Here is a 15706-nt window from a genome sequence, read left to right as displayed (position 1 = left end):
GTCTGATGGTGAAGGCCAAGCTCAGCCCCTTAGCTGCACTGACTCCTCACCAAGGGAAGAAAAAACAAAACGACGCTATAGGCTACTCGGGGTCACTGGGTAGAAACTAAATTGTACTCTCCTAGTCAACCAACTCCCATCTTTAGCCAGTATTCCATGATGTTTTATACATTCACTATTTTACAGTTACTTAGGAGACTTTTCAAGGGCTTTCAGGACCTTTGAGGATTCTCCTCCATTTGGTTTATGACACCTCAGGCAACTCCTCTGCACCAAACTGCTTCTGAACACACAGAAACAAAACAGGCCTTATAAATTTTAAATCAGATAACAAAGATTTCTCTTTGAAAACAGTCTCCGAGTTGACCGGTGACAAATAACATAATGTACAGCCAAGTTTTATAAGAGACAAAAATTATAAAACAAATACTGCAGGATACACTATTCCAAAGAAGAGGAAACGTGAGAAACAAGTAGTGACAAACAATCTTTTTATTGTTTACTGAAAAATACAGCTCTGGAAAGAGTCTATTGCATCGTGTACTGAACACAAGGCCTGACATTGCAAGTATACAGGACATAACAGTGTAACTTATATAAAACGATACGTATTGTACATGCAGACGGTGCCCACCCCTCTAAACACTAAAATTTAACGGAATGAAGTAAAGTCTTTTATTAAATGAGAAATGTAAACATCGCAATCATAAACAAAGTGCTCTAAGCGAAGAACTTTGAGATTGTTTTGTTGTGACATCTATCTACCTGGAGTTAGGAATGGTGCGGCCTAGGAAAAACTTAGCCAAATAGAAAGCTAGCACTCTCAAGGATCCCGTCTCAGGGAGTGGGCTGCTGATGCCTGAGACAGGCTGCCACCCTGGCTTCCGCGGAGCCCTCAGGCCCACTCTGACCATTAATCCATGTCTTGGGGCTAGTTTGAGGCGAGCGGGAAGAGGACCAGGTAAGAGGAAGCTTCTGTCACGACTCCTTATCCTGTACCAACTCTACAGGATAAGAACACCTAGCACTTTTGACGTGTACCTGCCACTCTCAGCAAACAATGAAATGTGCTTGAGAAGAAAAATATTAACATTGGGAACAAAAGCCATCTTCTATACAGTCTTCAGATAGCATTTATTCCTTTCAGCCATGTTTTCACTAAGCTGCTCGAAAAGAGGCTGCTACTATATTGCCAGTCACACAGGCTAGGATCAAGGGTAACAAAACTCCTCCCACTACAACTGCTAATTCAGATGAGTTAAAAATAAACACAAATTTATTGGAGAACCAAAATCGATCTCAATTATTCACATGGCAACAGAGTCAGGTGCTGCAACAGCATTCACATTCCAAGGTCAGCTTTAACTATAGCCACACTTCCCTCCAAACTGAGAAAGCCTCGTGTGGAGGAGAACATACAAGATTACCACCACCAACTCCTCTCCAAGTACTATCAGGGCTCAGAAAGCTCATTAGAGATAACAAACGCAAAAAATAAAAATTAAAAAAATAAAGCACATCTCAATATATACACACAACAGAGGAAGACTACTCTCCCCCGGGCTTCCTTGGCATTAGGCAAATAAGGCTACTTGCAATCACAGTGCCTAAGCTGACTATGGCAATGCTCACAAGAGAAATAAGGAATTACAAAGTTCCTTTATTCATAGGTAATCAAGGATTATTAAATGAACTATTAAATAGAACTAAGACAACAGTCTCACCATCAAAGAAAATTTTCTTCCTGCCCGAGATGCTTTTATAAATGAGATGTCACAATATCCCAGATTCCTTACCTAATATTAAACTATGAATGCACACAGGACATCCTCAGAGCTCAAGCATGAGTATTATTAATATTCTCAGATATTTCTACACTTTACAGATCAGCAAATATTTAACCAGACTATCCGTTAAAGAGATGTGTATGTCAACAGTAATAGCCAACTCTATATTTTTCTTATCCTGTTCATCAAAGAACACCATGCTCCAATAGGAATGAAGCCCAGTTCAGTGGGTATCTTGTTCCCCTCAACTCTGCACAATAGATTTCACTATCCAGTCTCTATGTCCTTGACTCTTCTATGACTCACCTAGTTTAAAGAAAATCTTGTAAAAAGGTGGAAAATTGTAAACCCCAGCAAAAACATTGGTATTAGTGGTGAAGTAAGCTTTAGCGGAATAACTATAATTGCTTATGGGACTGTTTACAGCCTTGCGAGAAACCCTATTGCTCCTGAATCCCTAGATTGAAAAATTCAAATAATTTAAACATGAGAGGGAATTTCTCTGATAAAGGTCTAGTTCACGTGTAAGGTTCTGGTCCCTGGAATGATGTGTGGCTAACCCAAAACACTGGCTGCGTTTCCATTTTAAACATGTCTGTTATTCTTCCCCACCACAGTATTGTCAAATTCTCCCATCGGTCACGTCACTGGTGAGCCCTCTCATTTGCTGCTTCTATTTCTTTTGGCTGTTCTACTGCACATACGGGATTCACTGAGCTTCTCACTTAAATGTGTAGGGAATTTACATTTCACACCATCAGCTTCCTAAAAGCCATCAACTGGGAACAATTACTCTTTACAAAGGAAACCAAAAGCGTTGTTTGGAAGCTGAACAAACATCTTATATATTCCTATAAAGGGAATGCTGTATCTGTCAGCAAAACCCAGAAACATTTACAAGATCTAAAGATTATATGGGCTATGTTAAAAGCGGGAATTTGGCAGTTTAAGTCATATTTCCAATTTTTCACTACACCATTTGGGGAGAAGTATTAGTTAATATCACAGGAGCAAATTATAAGTGTCAACACCACCCTACTGGTTTGTTTTCCTCCTGCTTTTCGTAAACTTCTGCCAGCTCCAGGGAAGCCTGTTCCAGGGTACATCACTCAGCAACTTGCAGAGCTGCTCAGAGACAGAACATGGGCTTCAACTCAACTAGTCCGGCAAGTGCTCAGCTGGTAAACACTGCCTTGGGGCAGAGCCCATGGAAAGCCTTGAGCTCAGGGAAGACTTACAGAAGTTGCACAAAAATTCTTGGTTTTATATCATCTTCCCAGGAAGTTGGAAAATAATTGGTTTTTAGTTAAAGAAACATAATCTATGCTCAAAAATGTAATGTAATGTAATGCTTCAAACAAGCAAAATCGAGAATGAAAAAACTAGAGGAGAATACAGTCCATTAATCAATAGCTTACTTTGGTTAAATGATCATAGTTAGTCAGTGCAATGTATTATTATAGTTAGAAGCACGGCCTACCATGTTCTCATAAAACAGGGTACCAGTGAAGGACGTGAAAACAGTTCACGGAGATGATAGCCCTTTAGCCTTCTGTGACTTCAAAACTTGAAAAGACAAAGGCTAACCAGGATTTGACCTTCAGATGCTTACTTGCCCAATGCAGGCTGAGTTAAGAGACAGCTAAACATCTGATTCTTATTCACTTACGGTGTTCTCAGGAAGTTCCTGTTTGGACACCGATGGTTCTCAACCTGGCTGCACATCGGAGTCATCTGGGAAGCTTTAAAAAGTCACCAAATGCCCAGACCAATTAAATCTGGAGGGTGGAGTCCAGAAATCAGTATTCTTTATGCTTCCCCAGGTAGTTCTTTCTAACGTGCAGCCTGGCTGCACACCACTGATGAATCCCTTTCAGAAAGCTGTTGCATGAAAGCCATGCTGTATCTAGATAGTTTGGTTTTTTTCTAATTCCACCAGGAAAAGGGATTTTTAGAAAAAGGCACCGTTGCGCTTCCTCTAAAGAGGCAGCTTACTGTTTGAGAAGCGCTGGTCCTTGGAGGTTATCTGGAGCGCTGGTTGAAGAGGAGGGAGTCCTTGTCTTGGCAAAGCAGGCAGAGTTTCAGGCTTCGGCAGCTGCCTCCAGAAACAAAGAAGGCCCAGATGCCCGTGAGCACCAGGATGATGTATGCCAACACCAGATTTAATCCAGAATAAGGACTTATGAAGGTCTGCAAGGGGAAAATAACAGCAAGCTTATTAAACATGTGGAGTAACCAAAGAAAAAGGAAAATATGAAATACTTTCAATAGCTGGGGTGTGCTTCACCAAACATGAGATGTATGTCATGCACCCACAAAGACACATAGGACTAACCTAGTCAACAGACACTAGCCCGTAAGTCTGTTTCTGTGTAAGTGAAATGGGACTGAGGTGAAGCTAAAATAACACCAGTAAGGAGCTTATGACAGGTTCTGGCACAGGGTATCTGAGAATAGTCCTGATGACAATCATTGCCACACGGGGCAGAGTCAGTGTTGTCCCAGCTTCCCCAAGTCTTCCGTGTTGGTCTCCATGGCACACGCGGCACGTTGAGGGCAGCAGCAGGAGGGGCCATCGAGCGTGCCCGAGGTGCTGTGCTGTGTACTTATCACCTGGGTCACACATTCCAGTCCCACGATGATAACCTGTGAGCTAAGGGCCCATTTCATAGAAGAACAATCTCAGATTTCAGGACTTGACAGGCTAGGCAGCTAGGAAAAGTGAAGCCAGATCTGGCTCCCACAGTGAAAAGATGCTGCGTGTAGGAGAGCTTTTGACTAGAGTGAGGCAGGGGGCATCTCTGTCTAGCTGAGGATGGGCAGGGAAGTGCCCAGGGCTGGTGAAGATGCAGGAAGGCCGAGATGCAGAGAGTTTATTTGCCTTGAGAAAAAGGACAGCTTTTTAGAGGTGGGAAATGTAACCTGGCTGCCAAGCTTCTCTTTGCGTCTGTGGAGAGAAAATATTGGGTTGGCCAAAGGTTCATTCGTTTTTTTTCCGTAAGGTGGCTCTAGTAGCACTTAGTTGTCTTTAACTTCATTCAAAACAATTTTGTTAGATTGTATGTGACAGCTGTCATATCAGCGTGCATTTAAAAAAAGACTTTTCAAAATTGGTGACTTTTTGTGTAGCCATTTTAATATTGAAGATGGAAGAAAAAAGCAATATTTTCAGCATATTATGCTTTATTATTTCAAGAAAGGTAAAAACGCAACCGAAATGCAAAAAAGATTTGTGCAGTATATGGAAAAGGTGCTGTGACTGATCGAACATGTCAAAAGTGGTTTGCGAAGTTTCGTGCTGGAGATTTCTCGCTGGGCGATGCTCCACGGTCGGGTAGACCAGTTGAAGTCGACAGCAATCAAATCGAGACATTAATTGAGAACAATCAGAGTTATACCATGCAGGAGATAGCCGACATACTCAAAGTATCCAAATCAAGCGTTGAAAATCATTTGCATCAGCTTGGTTATGTTAATCGCTTTGATGTTTGGGTTCCACATAAGTTAAGTGAAAAAAACCTTCTTGACTGTATTTCCACATGCGATTCTCTACTTAAACATAAAGAAAACGTTCTGTTTTTAAAACAAATTGTGATGGGCAATGAAAAGTGGATACTGTACAATAATGTGGAACAGAAGAGACCGTGGGGCAAGCAAAATGGACCACCACCAACCACACCAAAGGCCGGTCTTCATCCAAAGATGGTGATGTTGTGTAGATGGTGGTTTTGGAAGGGAGTCCTCTATTACGAGCTCCTTCCGGAAAGCCAAATGATTAATTCCAACAAGTACTGCTCCCAATTAGACCAACTGAAAGCAGCACTCGACGAAAAGCGTCCAGAATTAGTCAACAGAAAAAGCATAATCTTCCATCAGGATAATGCAAGACAACATGTTTCTTTGATGACCAGGCAAAAAACTGTTACAGCTTGGCTGGGAAGTTCTGATTCTTCCGCTGTATTCACCACACATTGCACCTTCGGATTTCCATTTATTTCAGTCTTCACAAAATTCTCTTAATGGAAAAAATTTCAATTCCCTGGAAGACTGTAAAAGGAACCTGGGACAGTTTTTTGCTCAAAAAGATAATCAGTTTTAGGAAGACAGAATTATGAAGTTGCCTGAAAAATAGCAAAAGGTAGTGGAACAAAGCAGTGAATACGCTGTTCAATAAAGTTCTTGGTGAAAATGAAATATGTGTCTTTTATTTTGACTTAAAAACTGAAGGAACTTTTTGGCCAACCCAATATATTCAAATGGCAACCCTAGAAGGTAATCAGAAGCCAGACCTAATGAAATACCCAACAGAAGATAGATGTTACATAACCAGGGCCCAGTTTTTAACCACTTCTGTGTTAACGGGCTCTTAGAGTTAGCAAGAAAGTGAGACAAGTCCAGGTTACTTTAGTAAAAATCCTTAGTATTAAGGGAACATGAGGGAACAGCATCTTTTTCAGCTGCACAATTGCTGAGGGTTCCAAAAGTTCATTTAAAAACTGCTGATAAGATGTTGTGAGGTATTAGTGAAGACCACAGTGCCTATCCTGATGGAGCTTATATACCAGTAAGGGAGACAAGTAATGAATGAAGAAACAAATAAATAATTCCAAATTGTGGTGAATGCTAGGACAGAATAACTACAACTGAGATGGTGCTAGCATAGGTAAGAACAAGGCGATCTACCTATGGGGGGGGTCAAGGAAGGTGCTGAGGAAGCAGCATTTAATCTGAGACTAGGAGGAGGGAGCCAGCCTGGTGTAGACCAAGGGAGGGAACCAAAGGAGGGCAAGGAGTTCACTGCAGCTGAGAACCTGAGAGGTGATATAAATGATGTGTAGGGATGGAAGGGCAAGCACTGAGATAGGAGAGGAAGGCAGGGGCCAGCTACCCAGCATGTTGGTGAGGAGTGTGAATTTCATCCTCAGTGCAATGGAGGTGCACAGAAGGGTTTTAGGTCGGGGAGCTGAATGATTTTAGATTATTTATTTATTTATTTTTTGGCCGCCCTGCACTTGTGGGATCTTAGTTCCCCAACCAGGGATTGAACCCGGGCCATGGGAGTGAAAGCGCCGAGTCCTAACCACTGGACCACCAAGGAATTCCCATGATTTTAGATTTTTTAAACTGCAGATAATGGATTCAAGGAGGCTATGGTAAAAGTAGGGAGACTAGTTAGGAAGACTCTGCACTGCATGAGGAGAGTACAGGTTGGTGACTTAGTCCAGGGTGATGGTGGTAGAGATGGAGAGAGCAGATGATAGGAAACAATGGGAGTTGCTGGTGGATGGAATGTGAGGGAAAGGGAGAGGCTAGGAATGACTTCCATGTTTCTGGCTTTAGGTAAATGGTGGTGCTATTTAATGAGATACAAAAGACTTGAGGAAGACCAAGCTTAAAAGACTTGGAGTTAATAAGAACCTGCTGTATAAAAAAATGAAGCAGTCTTAGAAGGGTGGTTGAACAGAAGGCAAAATGCACTAGAAGCATGAGAGAAGAAGCGGAGACAGAATTTGTGGAGATAACTCTTTGAGAAATTTTGCTGCAATGGGAACCAGAAAAAAAAAGTCATAGCTAGAAAGAGAACAGGCAATAATGAAGAGTTTTATTTAAGATATGTCTATATGCTGGTGAAGAGAGGGATAGGCTGGTGAGACAGGAGAGAGGGCACAGTCAAAGCAGTAAAGTCCTTAAGTAGGAAGGAATTAGGTCTGGAGCCCAAGTGGAGGGACTGGCCTTTGATAGAAGAAAGGATACTTCCAGTTCTGGGTCCGGGTAAGGTGGGGAGATGGGTTCTTCTTAACAAAGAAGAGGCTCTGATTGGGTCAGTTTGTCACCTCTGCCCAGCAGGGGTAGCGGGGGAGTGCCTCCAAGGCACCTCACTGTCCTCACCCTCACCCTGCCTGCACATGCCCTTGGATTCAGGATACAAAGAGTGACAAGATAAGGTCCCATCAATGATGATCAAACTCTAATTAGAGAGGTAGATGTAAAAACTGTATCAAATAAAATAATGCTGGCCGGGGAGAGGGGTTATAACACAGCTATAAATAAGGGCTAGTGATAGTGCTGAGTCAGAAATGGGCACCTTTTCCAGGGAGGCCTCACATGAAATGCTCAGGAGTTTTCCAAACTGACCTAGGTTAGGAGCCATTGCAGATAAAACAGCATGAACAAAGGCACTCCCTGCTGGGGAGCCACACTGGATCAATTTAGATGGAGTGTATGATGTGAACAATGGAGAGCAGCAAGAGGTAAGTTCTGCACCAGTAAAACCAGTAAGAGGCTTATGTCAAACAAAGAAGTCTGGGTTTTATTCCACTGGCCTCTACTACAGCCCATCCCTCTCTCCTCCTCAGCACACTTGGCTTCAGGACACCTGGCTCCTGGTGCTCTTCTACTTCACTAAGTTGCTCCTTCTCAGTCTCCTTGGCTGGCTCCTCTTCTTGCCCCAATCTCGAGGCTGGAATGCCCCAGGCCTTAGTCCTTGGGCCTCTTCTCTTCTCTGCTTATATTCACTTCTTGTAATCATCTCTTCGAGCCTGGATTTCTCTCCCAAACTCCAGACTTTTTCATCCAACTGCCTAACTGACTTCTCCACTTGAATGTCCAAGAGGCGCCCCCAAGGTAACGTGCCCAAAGAGAACTCCTGATCTCCCTCACAAGCTTCTCCATCCCAGCTGGTGGCAACTCCATCCTTCTAGTTATCCAGGCCAAAAACTGTGACGACATCCTTGGCTCCTCTTCTTTCTCTCCCTTGCCTTATCCAGTCTGTCAGGAAATACTGTTGGCTCTACTTTCAAAAATATGTCCTGAATCTGAACATTTCTCATTATTTCCACTGCTCTCTCACCCAAGTTGTCACCATCCTTCTCCTGATGACTGTAATCCCCTCCCCCATTACAGTCTACTCTGAACACAGCAGTCAAAATGATCCTTTTAAAATGTGATTCAAGTCATGTCCCTGTATTCAACACCCTACAATGACTCCCATTTCATTGACAGTAAAAAGCTCAAGTCTTGCATTATCTAGATGTGGTTCTCATTTCCAACCTCTACTTCCGTCCCCAGCTTCAAATCTGTGACAGTATCTGCTACTAACTTCCCCAGGCTCACGGGTTCTGGCCACCCTCACTTCCATAAAAATGCCAAGCATGTTCTTTAGTCTTAGGACTTTGCCACTGGCTGTTTTAGTCTTGGATGCTCTTTCTCCAGACAGCCACATGGCCAACTTCACTTCTTTGTTCAAATGTCACCTTCACAATAAAGCCTACTTTTGACTATATAGTTCAAAAATTCAACATCCCCAGCCCACACAATCTGGAACCCTTTTAACCTGCTCTACTTTCCCTTTTTTCCCACAGCACCTATCAATTTCTAAAATACTATAAAACTTCTTTTTATTATGTCTATTGCTTACTGTCTCTCTCTCCACTAGATGGTAAAGGCAGGGTCTTTCTTTTTTTCACTAAATTGTTTTGTTCGCCTAGAACAGTGCCTGGAACATAGAAGGCTATTTGTTGAATGAATGAATGGCCAATTGGATCCATAAGAAGAATACTTCCTTTTCCTTGCAACTTCCTTTCTGTTTATTAAAGTGTACACAGTAGAAAATTTGGAACATGCCAAAAACCGTAAAGAATAAAAGAATCTACCCAAAGATGAAAGCTGTTAATATTTTAACGCACTCTCTCGCCAGTGTTTTATCCATTAAGATTTGACTTTACGGCCCTGAACCAAGATGGCGAAGTAGAAGGACGTGCTCTCATTCCCTCTTGCGAGAACACCAAAATCACAACTAGCTGCTGGACAATCATCGACAGGAGGACACTGGAACTCACCAAAAAAGATACCCCACATCCAAAGACGAAGGAGAAGCCACAATGAGATGGCAGGAGGGGCGCAATCACAGTAAAATCAAATCCCATAACTGCTGCGTGGGTGACTCACAGACTGGAGAACACTTATACCACAGAAGTCCACCCACTGGAGTGAAGGTTCTGAGCCCCACGTCAGGCTTCCCAACCTGGGGGTGCAGCAATGGGAGGAGGAATTCCTAGAGAATCAGACTTTGAAGCCTAGTGGGATTTGACTGCAGGACTTTGACAGGACTGGGGGAAACAGAGACTCCACTCTTGGAGGGCACACACAAAGTAGTGTGCACATCGGGACCCAGGGGAAGGAGCAGTGACCCCAGGGGAGACTGAACCAGACCTACCTGCTAGTGTTGGAGGGTCTGCTGCAGAGGCGGGGGGGGGGGCTGTGGCTCACCGTGGGGACAAGGACACTGGCAGCAGAAGTTCTGGCAAGTACTCCTTGGTGTGAGCTCTCCCAGAGTCCGCCATTAGTCCCACCAAAGAGCCCAGGTAGGCTCCAGTGTTGGGTTGCCTCGGGCCAAACAACCAAGAGCCAGGGAACCCAGCCCCACCCTTAAGCAGATTAAAGTTTTACTGAGCTCTGCCCACCAGAGCAACAGTCAGCTCTACCCACCACCAGTCCCTCCCACCAGGAAACTTGCACAAGCCTCTTAGATAGCCACATCCACCAGAGGGCAGACAGCAGAAACAAGAACTACAATCCTGCAGCCTGTGGAACAAAATCCACATTCACAGAAAGATAGACAAGATGAAAAGGCAGACGGCTATGTATCAGATGAAGGAACAAGATAAAACCCCAGAAAAACAACTAAATGAAGTGGAGACAGGCAACCTTCCAGAAAAAGAATTCAGAATAAGGATAGTGAAGATGATCCAGGACCTCGGAAAAAGAATGGAGGCAAAGATCGAGAAGATGCAAGAAATGTTTAACAAAGACCTAGAAGAATTAAAGAACAAACAAACAGAGATGAACAATACAATAACTGAAATGAAAACTACACTAGAAGGAATCAATAGCAGAATAACTGAGGCAGAAGAACGGATAAGTGACCTGGAAGACAGAATGGTGGAATTCACTGCTGCAGAACAGAATAAAGAAAAAAGAATGAAAAGAAATGAAGACAGCCTAAGAGACCTCTGGGACAACATTAAACACAACAACATTCGCATTATAGGGGTCCCAGAAGGAGAAGAGAGAGAGAAAGGACCAGAGAAAATATTTGAAGAGATTATAGTCGGAAACTTCCCTAACATGGGAAAGGAAATAGCCACCCAAGTCCAGGAGGCGCAGAGAGTCCCATACAGGATAAACCCAAGGAGACACACACCGAGACACATAGTAATCAAATTGGCAAAAATTAAAGACAAAGAAAAATTATTGAAAGCAACAAGGGAAAAACGACAAATAACATACAAGGGAACTCCCATAAGGTTAACAGCTGATTTCTCAGCAGAAACTCCACAAACCAGAAGGGAGTGGCATGATATACTTAAAGTGAAGAAAGGGAAGAACCTAAAACCAAGATTACTCTACCTGGCAAGGATCTCATTCAGATTCGATGGAGAAATCAAAAGCTTTACAGACAAGCAAAAGCTAAGAGAATTCAGCACCACCAAACCAGCTCTAAAACAAATGCTAAAGGAACTTCTCTAAGTGGGAAACACAAGAGAAGAAAAGCATCTACACAAACAAACCCAAAACAATTAAGAAAATGGTCATAGGAACATACATATCGATAATTACCTTAAACGTGAATGGATTAAATGGTCCAACCAAAAGACACAGGCTTGCTGAATGGATACAAAAACAAGACCCATCTATATGCTATCTATAAGAGACCCACTTCAGACCTAGGGACACATACAGACTGAAAGTGAGGGGATGGAAAAAGATATTCCATGCAAATGGAAATCAAAAGAAAGCTGGAGTACCTATACTCATATCAGATAAAATAGACTTTAAAATAAAGAATGTTACAAGACACAAGCAAGGACTCTACATAATGATCAAGGGATCAATCCAAGAACAAGATATAACAATTATAAATATATACACACCCAACATAGGAGCACCTCAATACATAAGGCAACTGCTAACAGCTATAAAAGAGGAAATCGACAGTAACACAATAATAGTGGGGGACTTTAACACCTCACTTACACCAATGGACATATCATCCAAAATGAAAATAAATAAGGAAACAGAAGCTTTAAATGACATAATAGACCAGATAGATTTAACTGATATTTATAGGACATTCCATCCAAAAACAGCAGATTACACTTTCTTCTCAAGTGCGCACGGAACATTCTCCAGGATAGATCACATCTTGGGTCACAAATCAAGCCTCAGTAAATATAAGAAAATTGAAATCATATCAAGCATCCTTTCTGATCATAATGCTATGAGATTAGAAATCAATTACAGGGAAAATAACGTAAAAAACACAAACACATGGAGGCTAAACAATATGTTACTAAATAACCGAGAGATCACTGAAGAAATCAAAGAGGAAATCAAAAAATACCTAGAGACAAATGACAATGAAAACATGACAATCCAAAACCTATGGGATGCAGCAAAAGCAGTTCTAAGAGGGAGGTTTATAGCTATACAAGCCCACCTCAGGAAACAAGAAAAATCTCAAAAAAACAATCTAACCTTACACCTGAAGGAACTAGAGAAAGAAGCACAAACAAAACCCAAAGTTAGCAGAAGGAAAGAAATCATACAGATCAGAGCAGAAATAAATGAAACAGAAACAAAGAAAACAATAGCAAAGATCAATAAAACTAAAAGCTGGTTCTTTGAAAAGATAAACAAAATTGATAAGCCATTAGCCAGACTCAACATGAAAAAGAGGGAGAGGACTCAAATCAATAAAATTAGATATGAAAAAGGAAAAGTTACAACAGATACCACAGAAATACAAAGCATACTAAGAGACTACTACAAGAAACTCTACGCCAATAAAATGGACAACCTGGAAGAAATGGACAAATTCTTAGAAAGGTATAACCTTCCAAGACTGAACCAGGAAGAAATAGAAAATATGAACAGACCAATCACAAGTAATGAAATTGAAACTGTGATTAAAAATCTTCCAACAAACAAAAGTCCAGGACCAGATGGCTTCACAGGTGAATTCTATCAAACATTTAGAGAAGAGCTAACACCTATCCTTCTCAAACTCTTCCAAAAACTTGCAGTGGAAAGAACACTCCCAAACTCATTCTATGAGGCCACCATCACCCTGATACCAAAACCAGACAAACATACTACAAAAAAAGAAAATTCCAGACCAATATCACTGATGAATATAGATGCAAAAATCCTCAACAAAATACTAGCAAACAGAATCCAACAACACATTAAAAGTATCATACACCACGATCAAGTGGGATTTATCCCAGGGATGCAAGGATTCTTCAATATACGCAAACGAATCAATGTGATACACCATATTAACAAATTGAAGAAAAACCATATGATCATCTCAATAGATGCAGAAAAAGCTTTTGACAAAATTCAACACCCATTTATGATAAAAACTCTCCAGAAAGTGGGCATAGAGGGAACCTACCTCAACATAATAAAGTCCATATATGACAAACCCACAGCAAACATCATTCTCAATGGTGAAAAACTGAAAGCATTTCCTCTAAAATCAGGAATGAGACAAGGAGGTCCACTCTCACCACTATTATTCAACATAGTTTTGGAAGTCCTAGCCATGGCAATCAGAGAAGAAAGAGAAATAAAAGGAATACAAATTGGAAAAGAAGAAGTAAAACTGTCACTGTTTGCAGATGACATGATACTACACACAGAGAATCCTAAAGATGCCACCAGAAAACTACTAGAGCTAATCAATGAATTTGGTAAAGTAGCAGGATACAAAATTAATGCACAGAAATCTCATGCATTCCTATACACTAATGATGAAAAATCTGAAAGAGAAATTATGGAAACACTCCCATTTACCACTGCAACAAAAAGAATAAAATACCTAGGAATAAACCTACCTAGGGAGACAAAAGACCTGTATGCAGAAAACTATAAGACACTGATGAAAGAAATTAAAGATGATACCAACAGATGGAGAGATATACCATGTTCTTAGATTGGAAGAATCAATACTGTGAAAATGACTATACTACACAAAGCAATCGACAGATTCAATGCAATCCCTATCCAATTACCAATGGCATTTTTTACGGAACTAGAACAAATCATCTTAAAATTTGTATGGAGACACAAAAGACCCCGAATAGCCAAAGCAGTCTTGAGGGAAAAAAACGGAGCTGGAGGAATCAGACTCCCTGACTTCAGACTATACTACAAAGCTACAGTAATCAAGACAATATGGTACTGGCACAAAAACAGAAACATAGATCAATGGAACAAGATAGAAAGCCCAGAGATAAACCCACATACATGTGGTCAACTAATCTATGACAAAGGAGGCAAGGATACACAACGGAGAAAAGACAGTCTCTTCAATAAGTGGTGCTGGGAAAACTGGACAGCTACATGTAAAAGAATGAAATTAGAACACTCCCTAACACCATAAACAAAAATAAACTCAAAATGGATTAGAGACCTAAATGTAAGACCAGACAACACTATAAAGCTCTTAGAGGAAAACAGAGGAAGGACACTCTTTGACATAAATCACAGCAAGATCTTTTTTGATCTACCTCCTAGAGTAATGGAAATAAAAACAAAAATAAACAAATGGGACCTAATGAAACTTAAAAGCTTTTGCACAGCAAAGGAAACCATAAACAAGACAAAAAGACAACCCTCAGAATGGGAGAAAATATTTGCAAATGAATCAACGGACAAAGGGTTAATCTCCAAAATATATAAACAGCTCATGCAGCTCAATATTAAAGAAACAAACAACCCAATCCAAAAATGGGCAGAAGACCTAAACAGACATTTCTCCAAAGAAGACATACAGATGGCCAAGAAGCACGTGAAAAGATGCTCAACATCACTAATTATTAGAGAAATGCAAATCAAAACTACAATGAGGTACCACCTCACACCAGTTAGAATGGGCGTCATCAGAAAATCTACAAACAACAAATGCTGTAGAGGGTGTGGAGAAAAGGGAACCCTCTTGCACTGCTGGTGGGAATGTAAATTGATACAGCCACTATGGAGAACAGTATGGAGGTTCCTTAAAAAACCAAAAACAGAATTACCATATGATCCAGCAATCCCACTACTGGGCATATACCCTGAGAAAACCATAATTCAAAAAGACACATGTACCCCAATGTTCACTGCAGCACTATTTACAACAGCCAGGTCATGGAAGCAACCTAAATGCCCATCGACAGATGAATGGATGAAGAAGATACGGTACATATATACAATGGAATATTATTCAGCCATAAAAGGGAACAAAACTGGGTCATTTGTTGAGACATGGATGGATCTACAGACTGTCATTTAGAGTGAAGTAAGTCAGAAAGAGAAAAACAAATATCATATATTAACACATATATGTTGAACTTAGAAAAATGGTACAGATGAACCAGTTTGCAGGGCAGAAATTGAGACACAGATGTAGAGAACAAACATATGGACACCAAGGGGGGAAAGCGGCGGGGGGTTGGGGGGGTGGTGTGATGAATTGGGCGATTGCGATTGACATGTATACACTGATGTGTATAAAATGTATGATTAATAAGAACCTGCTCTATAAAAAAATAAATAAAATTAAAAAATTAAAAAACAAAAAAAGATTTGACTTTATGTAGCTGCCATCATATTAAGGGTAACTTTAGCATCCTGTATGACTGAAAGGTTTTAGGTAAGAAAGGCAATAAGATTGTTTTTTAGATGGAACAGAGAACAAGAAGCCCAGTATAAGAAAACCTGATATGAACTCTAAATGGATGGAGAGGAGAGAAACATGAGGCAGGACACCATCAAAAGGAAGCTTTTCAATACTGTAGGTGAGAAATGATAAAGGTCTGGACAAAGCAGTGGCTGGGATAATTCTGTTGCAAGTACATGACATGTTACAA

At 41.0% G+C, this 15706-nt stretch overlaps 1 protein-coding gene across 7 annotated transcripts in view; it reads right to left on the bottom strand.

Moving 5' to 3' along the window:
* Positions 1-15706, bottom strand: part of APH1B (aph-1 homolog B, gamma-secretase subunit) — a 112579-nt gene that overhangs the window by 73963 nt on the left and 22910 nt on the right. For 5 of the 7 annotated variants that reach the window (XM_082448192.1, XM_082448195.1, XM_082448193.1 and 2 more), the window contains exon 6: positions 3783-3977. In XM_082448192.1, coding sequence (XP_082304318.1) covers positions 3810-3977 — 168 coding nt within the window. In that variant the 3' untranslated portion in view covers positions 3783-3809. Of the gene's footprint in view, positions 1-474; positions 3978-15706 lie in introns of those variants that run through there. The other 2 variants (XM_082448196.1, XM_082448190.1) reach the window with 1 other exon arrangement.

Source organism: Balaenoptera physalus (genome assembly GCF_965194825.1).
Source record: "Balaenoptera physalus genome assembly, chromosome: 2".
NCBI lineage: Eukaryota > Metazoa > Chordata > Mammalia > Artiodactyla > Balaenopteridae > Balaenoptera > Balaenoptera physalus.
The sequence above is the reverse complement of the archived record's forward strand: the minus strand, read 5'-3'. Positions and strand labels throughout refer to the sequence as shown.